The following is a 17,926-nucleotide window of genomic DNA, read 5'->3' on the forward strand; positions in this document are numbered from 1 at the left end:
GAGCCGAAGGCAGACGCTTAACTGACTGAGCCACCCAGGGGTCCTTATGGCTTAAGTTTTTAGTTTCTGATTCTAAGTTTTTCTTAATCTCTGGATGCTTCTTTGTAATCTGTTGGAATGTTGCATTGATTTTCTTTTCTATGGTGGTGTTTGGGGCTGGGATAGTTCATAGCTGAAATGTTTTTATTTGCCTTTTTGTTTATAGTTGCTTAGTTTGGAATTTCTTTTTTTTTACTTCTATCATTTACTGAGTATATGTCCTAGTTTAATAGCTCTCCTTTTGTCTCTTTAGTGAAGTACAGTTTCTTTTATGGATTATACTGTTCATGTTAGTGGGCTGTTAGGGTGGGGAGGATAGATTGACATGTCTGGTTTTTTTTGTTTCGTTTTGTTTTCCCTTTAGGAGCCTTCATTTTTGTTTCTCCGTTCTTCCTTTCCTTCTATGAACCTGAAGGGCACCACTTCTTGTGTTTACCTCCCTCTCTTCTAATAACACTGCAACTCTGTGGTTGCCACTTTTGGCTCCTCTCACTTTTAAGCACTTTATTGTAGCTAATTATGTGAAGTACCACATCTTGGACCTGTGCTTCATGTTTAGCCTTAGTGTTGGACTTTCTAATCATCAGGGTGATTTTGTCTGTGCTTTAACTTTTTTGCTTTCTTTTTCATCGAGGCTCTTAAGTGTCCCCTTTCTCTGTTCTGTGTACCCACAGACTTGCAGCAGCAGTGGGAATTCTGTTGGAATTTGTTTTTTTTGTTGTTTTGTTTATTGCTTGCTGGTTATATGAAGTTTATGGTTTGTCCTGTCTCATGCTGAAGACATTAGTCATAGATGGCGTTTTTTTCTCACCTTTGTAGTCTTGTTGTTTTTCTGGAGGATTTGTGGAGAGATTCAGATTTAGGCTTTTACCATTATCTTTTAGATCTTTCATTTTCAGCCATTCTGGATCACTTTATTATAGCTGAGTCTTTTGTATAATAACCTTGAGTTGCATCTTGTTAGATGATCTTATATTCACTATGTATATATTTTTATTTTTTTGCTTTTTTGGCTCTTTGTTTTGGCATATCTTTTGGTACTTAGGAAGGTATTTTTTTGTTCTAGACATTAACTTTATATTAGTGCCTTTTATAATTTCTTTCTCTTTTTCTTATTTATAGTGTTTCATAATCTGTTTTGCAATTGTAAATTGTATCCTTTGACTTTCACTTACAGCCCAGTAGTAGTAGTTAGTGAACTTGCTCTACTTTCCAGTTCTATCTCTTCTCATTTTTTAGTTGTGTAATTTCTACATTATTAAAATATGTATTTATCTTTTTCTTATATTCTCATCTCTACTTTTGTTTTAGTCTTCGGTCTAAAATTAGAAATACTAGGGGCGCCTGGGTGTCTCAGTTGGTTGAGCGACTGCCTTCGGCTCAGGTCATGATCCTGGAGTCCCTGGATCGAGTCCCACATCGGGCTCCCTGCTCAGCAGGGAGTCTGCTTCTCCTTCTGACCCTCCCCCCTCTCATGTGCTCTCTCTCTCCTCTCATCCTCTCTCTCAAATAAATAAATAAAATCTTTAAAAAAAAATTAAAATTAGAAATACTAAATATTCACTATCAGTTCTTTTGCCAAAGTTTCTCTAATAATTTTTTAGTTTAATGGTGCTTATTATTTATTAGAATCATCAGGAAGACCTTGTAAGCAGTATTTCCTGAGTTCTTACACATTTGACACTGTTTTTCTGTTGTTTTGATATCTGAAAGACTCCTTGATAGGGTCCAAAATTCTTGCTTAAAATTCTACCCCCCCCAACAAGTTTATTTAAAATGCTGCTTTTGTGGCTTTTGTTTGTTTGTTTGTTTTTGCTTTAGTATGTTACATTGGAAAAGTCTAATTTTCCTTTTTCTGTAAGTGATTAGGTCTTTTTGTTAGTCTGAATGCTTTAAGAATGTTCTTTATCTTTAAGGTGCAATAGGTGTAATAGTATAGGTCTGAAAAATAATTGTTCAGGGTCCATTTTCCCAGATAAATGGTGGGTACTTTCAGTATATAGATTCAGGTCTTTTTTGGGGGGTAAACTTTCCTCTGATTATAGTTTTTTTTTTAAATTAAAGATTTTATTATTTATTTTAGAGAGAGAGTGAGAGAGAATGAGAGCCTGAGCAAGGGGAGGGGCAGAAAGGGAGAGAGAGGGACAAGCATAGTACATGCTGAGCGTGGAGCCCCCTATGGAGTGGGGCTCTATATCATGACCTTGAGATCATGACCTGAGCCAAAATCAAGAGTTGGATGCTTAACCTTAACCGACTGAGCCACCCAGGCGCCCCTTTGATTATAGTTTTTTTTTTTTTTTTAAGATTTTATTTATTTATTCATGAGAGACAGAGAGAGAAAGAGAGAGAAGCAGAGGGAGAAGCAGGCTCCCAAGGAGCAGGGAGCCCGATGCGGGACTCGATCCCAGGACCCTGGGATCATGACCTGAGCCGAAGGCAGACGCTTAACCGTCTGAGCCCCCCAGGCGCCCTGATTATAGTTTTAATGTTAGTTTGTTTTACTGTTTTGTTTTCTTCTTCAGAGTTCCCAGTTATACATTTATTGGATCATCTTTGCCTATATTCTATTTCAGCCACTTTCAGATCATTTTTATTCCTTTCTATATTTCATTTTTTGTTGTGTTGAATTTTTTTTTTTTACTTCAGTATCCTTATTAAATTTTGAGGCAAGGTATGGTTGGTGTTTTTGATTCTCTTTATTCTGTAGAACTGTTAATTTACCCAGTTTTTCTTTTCTTTCACTACCCAGTGGCCACAGGGTGTCTCTTCTCTGTTTACCTACTTCTTCTCTTCTCCTCTATGAATGATGTCTCCTTGGGATTGATATAAATTTAGTGGATATTCCCTATTAATATTAGGATGGGACTCTCTCTTTCTTGTGGTGATTCTGCCTGTTCAAAATTGATGTTTATTTCTTGCTTGCAAGTAATTTGAAATTTGGAGGTATGCTGAAAATGCAGGTTACATAAATTTTGTTTTATTTATCTCTTTTTGGAGGGGTTGTATAGAAAATATGGAAATGTCTTAGCCTTACTATTTTGCATCTTGATTTACTTTAATCACTTATCTTGGAAATATTTCTATATGAATATTTATAAATGTGTACAGTTTTTTTTTTAAGACGGTTTTTTTTGTTTGTTTTGTTTTGTTTTTATTTATTTATTTATTTGAGACAGAATGAGAGAGAGAGAGAGCACATGAGAGGGGAAGGGCCAGAGGGAGAAGCAGGCTCCCCGCCGAGCAGGGAGCCCGATGCGGGACTCGATCCAGGGACTCCAGGATCATGACCTGAGCCGAAGGCAGTCGCCTAACCAACTGAGCCACCCAGGCGCCCCCAGTTTTTTTTTTGAGAGAGAATGCATGTGAGGGTGGGGAGAGGCAGAGGAGAGGGAGAGAGTCTTAAGCAGGTTCCTTGCTCAGCACGGAGCCCGTTGCCAGGCTTGATCTCATGACCCTGAGATCATGACCTGAGCCGACATCGAGAGTCAGCTGATGCTTCTCCCTCTCACTCTGCTGCTCCTTCTGCTTCTGGTCCCTTGCTTGTTCTCTCTCTCTCAAATAAAATAAAATAAAATCTTAAAAAAAAAAAAAAAAGAATCAGCTGCTTAACTGACTGGACCACTCAGGTGCCCCAAAAGTCATTCTTTTAGATGGAAGCATGGTATTCTGAATGGACCATAATATATTTTACTGTGTCGTTATTCATGATCATTTAAGTCCATGCACTTCACATAATCTGTGATGTAAGACTAGTTGCTTCTTAAAATTTCCAGTCTGTTGGGTTGCCTGGGTGGCTCAGTTGGTTGGGTGTCCAACTCTGGATTTCAGCTCAGGTCATGATCTCAGGGTGGTGAGATTGAGCCCTGTGTTGCGCTCTGCGCTCAGTGGGGAGTCTGCTTGAGATTCTCTCTCTCTCTCCCCCTCTGCCCCTCCCCCTACTCCTCTCTCTCTCTTTTTTAAAATTTTTTTTTAAAAGATTTTATTTATTTATTTGACAGAGAGAGACAAAGCAAGAGAAGGAACACAAGCAGGGGGAGAGGTAGAAGGAGAAGCAGGCTTCCCGCTGAGCAGGGAGCCTGATGCAGTGCTCGATTCAGGACCCTGGGATCATGACCTGAGCCGAAGGCAGATGCTTAATGACTTAGCCACCTAGGCACCCCTCTCTTTCACTCTCTCAATAATAAATAAAATCTTTAAAAAAATTTCCAGTCTGTCACAGACTGATACATCTTAAAATACAATAAAAAAGGATTACTAGAAAACGAAATTTAAAAATATAGAATATGAGCCTATATCTTTCATTGTTATATACAACGAACATAAGGTTTCATTTCAGCAAATATAATCAGAACAGATGTAACAGGAAAACAGAAAAAAAAAAACAAAAATGGTACATGTTCCTTGGAATTGTGTTTATAAGCAATTTAATATAGAGAATGTCTATTTTACTGATAGATTTTTCTTTCCACAATTGTTTTTTTTTTAAATTTTTTTTTATGTTTTTAAGATTTTATTTATTTATTTGACAGAGAGAGACACAGCGAGAGAGGGAACAAGCAGGGGGAGTGGGAGAGAGAGAAGCAGGCTTCCCACAGAGCAGGGAGCCCGATGTAGGGCTCGATCCCAGGATCCCGGGACCTGAGCCGAAGGCAGACACTCAACAACTGAGCCACCCAGGCACCCTCTTTCCACAATTGTAACTAAACAAAGTTATGTGTGAAATAGCGAACTCTGTATTAAACATCTATACACATTCAGTGAACACTGTATATCAATATTTAAAGTTCTTATTTTGACAGATGAGCTTTCTTATTGTTTAACAACTTACTATTCTAGTTTGGGTTGAGGATGATGCTAATGTCACAGGGAATATTATATATCTAAAGCCTATGTTTTTATTTTATTTTTTATTTTTTTTTAAAGATTTTATTTATTTATGTGACAGAGAGAGAGATAGTGAGAGCAGGAACACAAGCAAGGGGAGTGGGAGAGGGAGAAGCAAGCCCCCGAGCAGGGAGCCTGATGTGGGGCTCGATCCCAGGACCCTGGGATCATGACCTGAGCTGAAGGCAGATGCTTAACGACTGAGCCACCTAGGTGCCCCAAGCCTATGTTTTTAAAAAGATAAAATTCAGTGTGAAGAAATCAATTTTATGTTAAGGAAGGGAAGAAGAATTTTAAAGCAGTTTCAGTAAGATTGTAGTATTTTTAATTTTCAAAATGGGCTAGAAAATTCTATATTTCAAAAATCCTCTTTGATCCTCTGTTCCAGCAATTTTTTTCTGAAAAGTCATAAATTTCAGGTACCTTATTATTATTATTATTTTTAAATTCAGTTTAGTTAACATATAGTATTATATTAGTTTCAGGTATACCATATAGTGATTCAGCAATTTGATACATTACTCAGTGCTCATCATGATACGTGTACTCTTAATTTCCTTTACCTATTTCACCCATCCCTTCATCCACTCCCTTTGGTAACCATTAGTTTGTTTTCTATAGTTAAGAGTCTATTTTTGGGTGTGTCTCTTTTTTCTTTGTTTTGTTTCTTAAATTCCACATGTGAGTGAAACTGTATGGTATTTGTCTTTCTCTGACTGACGTATTTCACTTAGTATTTTACTCTCTGGATCTGTCCATGTTGTTGCAAATGGCAAGATTTCATTCTTTTTTATGGCTGAGTAATATTCCATTGTTTATATATACCACATCCTTTTTATCCATTCATCTACTGATGGCCACTTGGGGTGCTTTCATAATTACATTTCAGTTATCTTTTTTTTTTTTTTTAAAGATTTTATTTATTTATTTGACAGAGACACAGCGAGAGAGGGAACACAAGCAGGGGGAGTGGGAGAGGGAGAAGCAGGATTCCTGCAGAGCAGGGAGCCTGATGCGGGGCTTGATCCCAGGACCCTGGGACCATGACCCGAGCCAAAGGCAGATGCTTAATGACTGAGCCACCCAGGCGCCCCCACATTTCAGGTATCTTCTGATGAAAGAAATGGAATTCAGATCCATGAATTTGATCTTTTTTGAAGTAACATAAAGTTCAGAAAGTTCTATTAAATTTGTAAGGTTTTGGATGATAATGTTTTGCAGATGTGAAATATCAAGCTTACCACCTATTTTACTGATGTTTATTATAAAATTGTAGAACATATCACAATCTGTAGAATCTCTGTTCTTCTAATAATCTAACGTTCATTTCTGTCCTTTGATCTTACTTGTCATAGAAATTCTTTCCTTGCATGGAAGCATTAAGTTCATTGAAAATACTGAAGGTATCAGAAAAATAAGCAAGTCTTGCTTTTTACTTTATCTACTTTGTCCTAAAAAGTTCTAGAAACATTAAGCATTCATTTTATAGTTTGGAGTTCTCCACAGAACTTTCCCCTTTAGTGAGTCCTGTTATAGCAGGTAATAACAGTTATTTATGATAACATTTACATATCACATAATAAAGAGAATATTCTTGAATTGAACGCATTTGCCTAGCCTTATATAACTTACAGTTTCTACTATGCATGGTATTTAGTTTGGCTGACATTTTTTTTCAGTAATAGAAACTGTGCACTGATTAACACTGTGACACAAGCTTCTTAAATCTAGGATGTTTTTCCCATAGTTACTCCTGGCTACTTGAAACTTAAAGTTGAAGCCTTCATGTTTTTGTACAGTTAAAAATTTAGTTAACATTTGTTGACAGTGAAACAAAAAATATTTGTATCATCCAGTTAATCACACATTTCTTAAAATAATTGCCGTGTTGCCAATATCTGTGCATTTATGAAGCTGCAAGGAAAAGAATGTTGTTCGCTTTGTTTTACTAATTGTTCTTCCACATCATGATCTGTTTCCTGAATATGTTGAGCTATGTTGTCATTGAAATATGGTACTCGACCTACCTTCTTTGCCTCATATTCACCCAGCATTTCCAAACAGACAGTTTTGCAGTATTCTCCTAAATTCTCGACAGTTTTATGTAAGACAATCCCTGAGTTTTGATGGCTAGACTACGATTTTTTGAGTTTATGATGATGTGAAGTGATACACATTCAGGAGAAACTGAACTTCAGATTTTGAATTTTGATCTTTTTATGGGATAGCAGTACATGGTATGATGCTCTTTTGTGATACTGGGCAGTGGCAGTGAGCCACAGTTTCCAGTCAGCCACACAAGCACGAGGAAAAACAACCGGTCCATTTACAGCCATTCTTTACCCATACACGCATTCTGTTTTTCACTTTCAGTACAGTATTCAGTAAATTACATGGGATAGTCAACACTTTATTATAAAAAAGGGCTTGCATTAGATGATTTTGCCCAACTGTAGACCATTGTAAGTGTTCTGAACTTGTTTAAGGTAGGTTAGGCGAAACTATGATGTTTGGTATATTAGATGTATTAAATGCATCTTCGATTTGTAATATTTTCAACTTGTAATGGCTGATTCTTCTGCCAGTGACTAGTCTGCGGTTTTTACCATGAAGTCCACTTATCATGTGCTTGGATGTTGTGGTAATGTCAAATTGCTGTAAAAGTTTCTAAATGCTTGTTCTCAGTTTCTATGTTTATCTTATTTTTTTAAAGATTTTATTTGAGAGAGAGAGAGAGAGTGCAAGTGCGGGGAGTGCCAAAGGGAGAGGAAGAAGCTGGCTCCCCACAGAACAGGGAGCCTGATGCAGGGCTGGATCGCAGGACCCTGGCATCATGACCTGAGCCGAAGGCAGACACTTAACTGATTGAGCCACCCAGGCGCCCCTCTGTTTATTCTGTTAGAGCAGTAACAAGCAGTGTGCTCATCTCCACTCATCTGTAGATCATATTTTCAGTAGCACTGATTCAGGTTTTACAATGACAAAACATTCTACTCTGAGCATTATTGTGCAGACATCTTTGTGCTTGTGTGTATCTGTAGAATTATTTCCTAGAAGTGTATTGCTGGACAAAGATTATGTACATTAATGATTTCAGAGGTTATTGCCAATTTGCCCTCTAAACATATTGTATCCATTTTATCCTGTCAGTGGTATGTTTCTTCACATAAAATGTTTTGTAAAACATATTATTTTTACTATTAATACAGGTTTAAAAAAAAGTATATAACTATTTTGATTTACGTTGAGCATCTTTCCATATACTTATGAGCCCCTTGTGTATATTTTTCCCTATGGGGTATCTTATCATACCCTTTGCTTATGGGAGAAGGTTAAATATTGGTCTTTTTATTGATTTGTAAGAGTTCTTTATATATAAAGAAAATTAGCCTTTTCTCTTGATAATTATGTTACATAGTTTTCCCTAGTTCTGTTTCTTTTTAAGTACTGATTTAAAATAGATGGATATGCACTGACTTTAAATATACTATTTTTTAAAAAGATTTATTTATTTATTTGAGAGAGAGAGAAAGAGAGTGTTGGGGGCAGGGGCATAGAGAGAGGGAGAGACAGTCTTAAGCAGACTCCGTCTTAAGCAGACTCCATGCTGAGTGCAGAGCCTGACACGGGGCTCGATCTCACGACCCTGAGAGGATGACCTGAGCTGAAACCAAGAGTCAGATGCTTAACTGACTGTGCCATCCAGGCGCTCCCATAGTTACTCATTTTTTAATTCTTGAATCAAGCTTTCTCTGAACTTGAGTGCATGCTTACTGGTATTATACAGATGGCCAATTTTTACATGAGTGTCCATGTGACAGATAATAATGGCAATATATTATACATTTTAATTTTTATGATTTTTATTTGTTCCAGATCCAAATGTTTTCTTTTTTGTACTGTAAAGGGTCTTTTCTGATGTTTTCTGTGAACATTTAAATAGCCACTGATTCTGCAGAGGCTCAGTGATCTCTTAGTTACAGAAGAGGTAGAAAGAGTACTACTTTTAATAGTAGACACCCTGATGGTATTTCTTCTTTTGCAACAGGAACCAAAGGAAGAGAATGGATTGCAGAAAATGAAGACAAAACAGTCGAATAGAACAAAGTGTTTGGCTAAAAGAAAAATTGCACGTATGTTTTTATTTTTGTGTTGAGAATGCTTTGGAAAGTGCAGCATAGAATTGAGACTAATTTCTTCATTAAGAAGAGAGATCTCTGAGTAAGGATGTATGTGCTTCCTATTTGCTTTGGATTCCATTAAAATTTTTAGGATTCACCATTACCTGTAACTTATACAGTTGACTTATTATGGGCAGAGGGTTGAAATTAAAATGTGAACTTCAGAGTTAGGCACACTTGGATTTTGAATCCTTGCTTCAGCCCTTACTATATAGACTTTAGGCAAGTTAGTGCTTTCAGCCTACCTCTGTTTTCTTATCAATAAAATACAGATATAATACTTAGTGGCTGAAATAATGGTACCTATTATAATGGTACTATTTTCGTCATGTTAAAAAAACAATATTCAACTGAGTAAATTTGAAGATTTAATTGGCTTTATTAAATGATTCATGAATTGGGCAACATTCCATCTAGTAAATAGAGGGGTGCTCCTGAGGAGTTGTCCAAAATGGAAGGTTTTTATAGAAAGGAGGGTGGGACAAGAAAATTATTAGCAAAAAAAAGAGAATTGTTTTAGGCAAGGTCATCTTCCCTTGCTGGGAAGAATAGGGGTCTTATTAGGTGGATTACATCATCTTCTTTTGGGATGGAGAGTTATGTGATAATCTCATTGGTGCTTAATCAGAAAATTCCTGGTTGACAGGTTAAGACTTTCATTTCTGGGGGAATTTGAAACTTTAGGTATTAAGCCCCAGTTTGGTGACTAGGCCTGGTCCAAGTGATGCCATGTGGACCTGTGGTTTTCCTTTTCACGTTCATTAAAATTATAAGGGAAAAAGTCTTCTGTGTGTCTTTTCTTTTTTTTTTTTTTTTTTAAATTTTTTTTTTTTAAGATTTTATTTATTTGCGAGAGAGACAATGAGAGACAGAGAGCATGAGAGGGAGGAGGGTCAGAGGGAGAAGCAGACTCCCTGCCGAGCAGGGAGCCCGATGCGGGACTCGATCCCGGGACTCCAGGATCATGACCTGAGCCGAAGGCAGTCGCTCAACCAACTGAGCCACCCAGGCGCCCCTGTGTGTCTTTTCTACTCTTAACACTTCACTCTGGTCATCACATGTGTTGGGGGTTTTTCCCCTACACCAAGCAGTTCTCCAGTTTTTAGTCAGACACTGGTATCTCAATTCTGACACTGCCCAGAGATAGTATCAGATCCCACAGGACTATCTTCACTTTTTGAAGGCAACTGCAAGTCCAGGTTGTTACCTGTGCATCTGACTGACTGGCTATATCGAGGTTTACATGACCCCCTCCTTGGGGTTGATTAATTTGTTAGAATGGCTCCCAGAACTCAGGGAAACCATTTATTTACTGGATGACTGGTTTGTTATAAAGGATATAACTCAGGAACAAGCAGATGGAAGAGATGTATAGGGCAAGATATGGGGGAAGGGCTGCAGAGCTTGTATGCCCTCTCCAGATGTGTCACTTTTCCAGTATCTCCACCAACCAGGAAACTCTCCAAACCTTGTAGTTTACAGATTTTTATGGAAACCTCATTATGCAGGCACGAGTGATTAAATCACTGGCCATTGGTGATTGATTCAACGTCCAGCTAGCCCCTCTCTGTTCCCTCAAGGTTGGGGGACAGGGATGGAAGTTCCAACCCTCTAAACCCACGGTTGGTTCCCTCATCCTTAGGGGCTTTCCAAAAGTAAGTGCATTAACATAACTCACGTATGGTTGAAAGGGGTTTGTTATAAATAGGAAAAGATACCTTTATTGTTCTTTTTTTTTTTAAAGATTTTATTTATATATTTGAGACAGAGAGAATGAGAGACAGAGCATGAGAGGGGGGAGGGTCAGAGGGAGAAGCAGACTCCCCACTGAGCAGGGAGCCCGATGCGGGACTCGATCCTGGCACTCCAGGATCATGACCTGAGCCGAAGGCAGTCGCTCAACCAACTGAGCCACCCAGGCACCCCTATTGTTCTTTTCCTTTAGGAAATTCTGAGGGATTGAGCTCTGTGCCAGGAAACAAAGATCAAATATGTATTTATTAGTATAAGTCACAATAGGACAAAAATTTTTTGTTGTAGGTTTTGCTTTCTTCTCTGATTTTTACTCAGTTGAGAAGTTATTTAATTATTTCTGGCATTTTAATGTGAAGTGAAGTATTCAAGTGTTTCAGTGAACTTTTCAAAAAATATGGTAACTAGTTGAAATTATTACAAAAGTTGATTGGAGATAAGTAAGGCTTTATTTCACAGTTCATTTGAATTTCACTGATTTAAGGTAGAATTCTTAGCTTTGTAAAATTAATCAAAACAGTTCTTTATTGTGAGATCATTGCATTAGGTCTAGAGGTCGCTGTCGCTAGGTTAGATCTGTGAAATGCACTCCAGTTACTTTCAGTATTGAAAATTGTTGATAGGGGCGCCTGGGTGGCTCAGTCGTTAAGCGTTTGCCTTCGGCTCAGGTCATGATCCCAGGGTCCTGGGATGGAGCCCTGCATCGGGCTCCCTGCTCCGCAGGAAGCCTGTTTCTCCCTCTCCCACTCCCCCTGCTTATGTTCCCTCTCTTGCTGTGTTCTCTCTCTCTCTCTCAGTAAATAAATAAAATCTTAAAAAAAAAAATTGTTGATAATAGTATTTTTTGAGATGCAATAATCTTTAGCAATTGATACTTAAGTTTATGTCATCATTGGTGGACTGTTGATAGTTGGTTATTCTGAGTCTTTACAATCAAATTGGGTTTTATTATTATTTTTTAAAAGATTTTATTTATTTATTTGACAGAGAGGGACACAGCGAGGGAGGGAACACAAGCAGGGGGAGTGGGAGAGGGAGAAGCAGGCTTCCCGCTGAGCAGGGAGCCCGATGCGGGGCTCAATCCCAGGACCCTGGGATCATGACCTGAGTCGAAGGCAGACTCCCAACGACTGAGCCACCCAGGCGCCCCATGGGTTTTACTTTTTTTATTTAGTTGTGTCATGCTTTTTTATTTGGTCTGACAACTCTTTTTATCTTTTTCATGTATTCTGACAACTTTTGTCTTTTGTCTTTTACAATTACATTTAATGTAACTGTTGATGTTACTGAATTAAAATATACCATTTGAAAGCTATTCGTTTGTTCCAGCTGTTCTTTGTCTTTTTTCTTTTCTGTCCTTTTTTTTGTATTTGTTGACTATTATTTTGATTCCATTTTATTTCTATTATTTATATCTCTTTTAAAACATATTTAGTGGTTGTCCTAGAGTCTTTAGTACACACATTTATTTAATCACAGTCACCTTCAAATAATTTTATATTGTTTCATGTGTAGTGTAGACTGTGTAATGGTATGTTCCCAATTTTTGTCTACCCTACTTTATGTTATTTTTGCCATACATTTTAGTTTTGCACTTGTTATAGTACATAATACATTGATGCTATTTTGCTTTACATAGTTAATTATCTTTTAGAGCAATGGAAATAAAAAAGAATTCCATGCTTTATTTTTACCATCTCAAGGACTGTTTATTTCTTTGTGTAGATCCCAGTTTCTCTTGGAAAGCTTCCTTTATCACTTTTGTAATGTAGATAAGTTGCCAATTCTCTGTTTTTATTTGTCTGAGAAAGTCTTTATTTCTCTCATTTTTTTTTTTTTTTTAAAGATTTTATTTATTTATTTGAGAGAGAGAATGAGAGAGAGAGAGCACGAGAGGGGGGAGGGTCAGAGGGAGAAGCAGACTCCCTGCCGAGCAGGGAGCCCGATGCGGGACTCGATCCCGGGACTCCAGGATCACGACCTGAGCCGAAGGCAGTCGCTTAACCAACTGAGCCACCCAGGCGCCCCTATTTCTCTCATTTTTATGGTAATTACTTTATTGAGATATAACTCATTTACCATACAATTCATTCATCATACAATACTTTCATTATTTAAAGTATACAGTGGTTTTTAGTATATTAAGTGTTTGTGCAGCTATTGCCACAGTCTAATTCTAGAACATTTTCATTACCCTCAAAAGAAACCCCATATACTTACCATTCACCCAAAGCCTTCATCCCACTCAGCCCTCAGCAACTACTAATTTACTCTCTGTCTCGGTAGATTTGCCTATTCTGGACATTCCATGTAAATGAAATCATATAACATGTATCTTTTGTGACTGGCTTCTTTCTCTTAGCTTAATGTTTTTACATTCCGTGTTTTGGCATCATCAGTACTTCATTCCTTTATCGCTAAGTAATATTCCATTATATTCTGTGCCACATTTTGTTTATTATCATTTGATGGACATTTATTTTTTTTTTTTAAAGATTTTATTTATTTGACAGAGAGAGATACACAGTGAGAGAGGGAACACAAGCAGGGGGAGTGGGAGAGGGAGAAGCAGGCAGGCTTCCCGCTGAGCAGGGAGCCCGATGCGGGGCTCGATCCCAGGACTCTGGGATCATGACCTGAGCCGAAGGCAGACGCTTAACGACTGAGCCACCCAGGCGCCACCATCATTTGATGGACATTTAAATTGTTTCTACTCTGGCTATTACAACTAAAGTTGCTGTGAACATTTATATGCAAGTTTTTGTGTGGACATATGTTTTCATTTCTCTTGGGTGTATACCTATGAGTGGAATTCCTGGGCCATATGGCAACTCAGTATTTAATTATTTGAGAAACTTCCAGACTGTTTTCTAAAGTGGCTACCTGTTTTACATTCCTACCACCATTGTATGAGGGTTCCAGTTCCTTCACATTCTTTCCAATACTTATTTTCCTTTTTTTTTTTTTTTTTTTTTAATTATAGGCATTCCACTGGGTATGAAATGATATCTGATTGTGGTTTTGATCTACATTTCTCTAATGACTAATGGTGTTGATCATCTTTTTGTGTGCTTATTGGCCATTTGTGTATTTTCTTTGGGGAAAAGTTTATTCATATCCTTTGCCATTAAAATATTTTTAATTATAAAACTCACATAAGACATACTATTTTAGCCATTTAAAAATGTTTTTATCATGAAAGGGGTATTGAATTTTGTAATATGTTTTTTCTGTGTCTATTGGAATAATCATTTGGGATTTGTGTTTTACTTTGTTGATTTGGTATGTTAATAGCTTTTCTTATGTTAAACTAACCTTGCATTCCTGGGATAAATTCTACTTTGTCATAGTGTAGAATACTTTTTGTATGTTGCTAGATTTGTTTTGCTGGTATTATGTTGAGGATTTTTGCATCTACATTCATAAGAGATACTGGTCTGTAGTTTTCTGGTCATGTCTTTGTCTGGATTTGGTGTGTTAGGCTAGAATTGGCCTCAGGGAATGAGTTGCATATTGCTCCCTCCTTTAATTTTTGGAAGAGTTGATACTAATTTTTCTTTAACTGTTTGACAGAATTCACCAGTGAAGCCATCTGGGCCTGGGCCTTTCTTTGTGGATAGGTTTTGATTACTGGTTCAGTCTCTTATCTGTTGTAGTTTTATTCAGATTTGTTTCTTCTTGAGTCAGTTTTGGTAGTTTGTGTCATTTTAGGAATTTGTGTGTTTCATCTAAGTTAGTGAATCAAGTGGCATACAGTTCTTGATAGTATTCGTTATAGCCCTTTTTATTTCTGTAAGATTGTGAGTTATGTCTCCACTGTCATTCCTAGTTTTAGTTGTTTGAGTCTTCTTTTTTTTTTTCTTTCCCCTGCTCGGTCTAACTCGTAGTTTGTCAATTTTGTTGTTTTTAAAAACCTAATTTTATCAATTTTCCTGTTTTTCTATTTTCTATTGATTTCTTCTCTATTACTCATTCCTTCCTTCCTTCTGCTTCCTTTAGGTTTAGTTTGCTCTTTTTTTCATGTGTCTTAAGGTGGAAGTTAAGGTTATTGATTCAAAGTCTCTTTTTTTTTTTAAGATTTTATTTATTTGTCATAGAACGAGAGAGAGCACAAGCCGGGGAAGTGGCAGGCAGAGGGAGAAGCAGGCTCTCCACTGAGCAGAGAGCCTGATGTAGGACTTCTATCCTAGGACACTGGGATCATGACCTGAGCCGAAGGCAGACGCTTAACTGACTGAGCCACCCAGGTGCCCCAAGATCTCTCTCTCTTTTTTTAAGATTTATTTATTTTTTTATTTGACAGAGAGACCTGGAGAGCACAAGTGGAGGGAATGGCAGAGAGAGAGGGAGAAGCAGGCTCTGCATTGAGCAGGGAGCCTGATGCGGGGCTTGATCCCAGGACCCTGGTATCATGACCTGAGCCGAAGGCAGATGCCCAACCATCCGAGCCACCCAGGCGCCCCAAGATCTCTCTTTTTTAATATAGGCATTAGACAGCTGTAAATTTCCTTTTAAGTACTGCTTTAGCTGCATCCTGTAAGTTTTGAAGACATATTTTCATTCATCTCAAAGTATTTCCTTTTTCTTTCTTTTTTTAAAATTCAAATTCAATTTAGTTAACGTATACTGTATTATTAGTTTCAGAGGTAGAATTTAGTGATTCATCAGTTGCATATAATACCCAGTGCTCATTACATCAAGTGCCCTCCTTAATGCCCATCACCTAATTACCCCATCCCCCACCTTCCCTCCAGCAAGCCTCAGTTTGTTTCCTATAGTTAAGAGTCTCTATGGTTTTCCTTCCTCTCTGTTTTCATCTTATTTTATTTTCCCTTCCCTTCCCCTGTGTTCATCTGTTTTGTTTCTTAAATTCCACATGTGAGTGAAATCATATGGTATTTGTCTTTCTTTGATTGACTTATTTTGCTTAGCATAATACCCTCTAGTTCCATCCACATCGTTGCAAATGGCAAGATTTCATTTTTTTGATGGCTGTTGTAATATTCCATTGTATATATATACATTACATCTTCTTTATCCATTCATCAATTGTTGGACATCTGGGCTCTTTCCATGTTCTGGTTATTGTGGACATTGCTGCTATAAACATTGGGATGCATGTGCCCCTTCGAATCACTGTGTTTCTATTCTTTGGATAAATACCTAATAGTGCAGTTGTTGGGTTGTAGGATAGTTCTATTTTTAACTTTTTGAGGAACCTCATACTGTTTTCCAGAGTGGCTGCACCAGTTTGCATTCCCACTAACAGTGTAAGAGGGTTCCCCTTTCTCTGCATCCTTACCAGCATCTGTTGTTTCCTCTTTTCCTTTTTTTTGATTTTATTTTTAAGTGACTTCTATACCCAATGTAGGGCTCAAATCCACAACCCTGAGATCAAGAGTTGCATACTCTACTGACTGAACCAGCCAGGCGCCCCCAAAGTATTTTCTACTTTCCCTTTTGATTTCTTCTTTGACCCATTGGTTAGTTTAGGGTGTTTTGTTTAATTCCACGTATTTGTCAGTTCTCTATATTTCTTCTGTGTGTTATTACTAATTTCACTCATTATGGTTGGAAAACATATTTTGTATGTTTTTTAATCCTTTTTTATTTATTGAGGCTTGTTTTATTGCTATCATATGATTTGTCCTGAAGAATATTTCATATACATTTGAGGAAAATGTGTATTTTCCCAACAAGGGAAGTGTTCTGTAGATATCTGTTTGGCCTGGTTGATTGGAGTGTTATATATGTGTTTGATCTAGTTAGGTTATATTGTTGTTTAAGTTGTCTGTCTCCTTGTTGATGTTCTGCCTAGTTCTCCCTGTTACTGAAAGTGATATATTGAATCACTTTCATTTTTGAAAAGTATTTCCCTTGTTTATAGAATTCTGGTTTGATAATTTTTTCTTTCAGCATTTTCAGGCTGTTAACTCCATTGTCTTCTGGCTGCAGAGTTTTTGATGAGAAGATGATGAGAAATCTTACCTTTATTCTTTTGTATGTAACTTGTCTTTATTGGTGACTGCCTTCAATATATTGTATTTTTTAATTACCAGTTTTGATATGATGTTTAGGTGTGAATTATTTTGGGGTGGGGAGAATGGAATATATATATTTTAATAACCTTTTTGGATCTGTGATTTGTAGTTTTTTATTAACTTTTGAAAATTCCCAATTTTGTTTTATTAAGACCTTTTTTTTTAGTTTTAGGTTCATAGCAAAATTGAGGGGAAGATACAGTGATTTTCCATTTACTCCCTTCATACATGTATAGCTGCCTCCATCAGAGTGGAACATTTGTTATAACTGATGAACATGGATTGACATAGTCACCCCAAGTCCATAGTTTACATTGGGGTTCATTTTTGGTGTTATCCATTCTGTAGCTTTTGACAAATATATAATGACATGAATCTATCATTATGGTATCATACATGTTCACTGTCCTAAAAATCCTTTGTGCCCTCCCTATTCATCCCGTCCCCTGCTAATCTCTTACAACCACTGGTCTTTTTACTATCTCCGTAGTGTTGCCTTTTCCAGAATGTCATATAAGTCGGAATCCTACAGTATGAAGCCTTTTCACGTTGGATTCTTTCAGTTAATAATATGTGTTTAAGGTTCTTCTGGGTCTTTTCATGTTTTGGTAGATAATTTCTTTTTACCAGTGAATAATATTTCATTGTCTGAATAACATTGTTTATTCACTCACCTACTGAAGGCCGTTTTGATTGCTTCCAAGTTTTAGCAATTAAGAATAAAGCTTCTATGAACATCTGTGTGCATTTGTGTGCATCTCTTAGGTAAATAACCAAAGAGCATGATTGCTGAATTGTATGGTAAGAGTATGTTAAGTTTTGTGAGAAATCACTAAACTGTCTTCCAAAGTGTCTGTGTCATTTTGCATTCCCATTAGCAATGAATGAGAGTTCCTGTTGCTCCATATCCTCACCAGCATTTGGTGTTTTCAATGTTCCAGTATTTGGTCATTCTAATAGGTGCATAGTTAATATCTCATTGTTGTTTTAAGTTGCATTTCCCTGATAACATGATGTGGAATATCT

General features: G+C 37.2%; 1 protein-coding gene across 1 annotated transcript in view; it reads left to right on the plus strand.

Annotated features, from left to right (window-relative positions):
• Positions 1 to 17,926, plus strand: part of UIMC1 (ubiquitin interaction motif containing 1) — a 178,138-nt gene that overhangs the window by 88,175 nt on the left and 72,037 nt on the right. The window contains exon 3 of the mRNA XM_021698718.1: positions 8,975 to 9,059. Coding sequence (XP_021554393.1) covers positions 8,975 to 9,059 — 85 coding nt within the window. The remainder of the gene's footprint in view (positions 1 to 8,974; positions 9,060 to 17,926) is intronic.

The sequence above is a fragment of the Neomonachus schauinslandi genome, chromosome 7 (genome assembly GCF_002201575.2).
Source record: "Neomonachus schauinslandi chromosome 7, ASM220157v2, whole genome shotgun sequence".
Classification (NCBI taxonomy): Eukaryota; Metazoa; Chordata; class Mammalia; order Carnivora; family Phocidae; genus Neomonachus; species Neomonachus schauinslandi.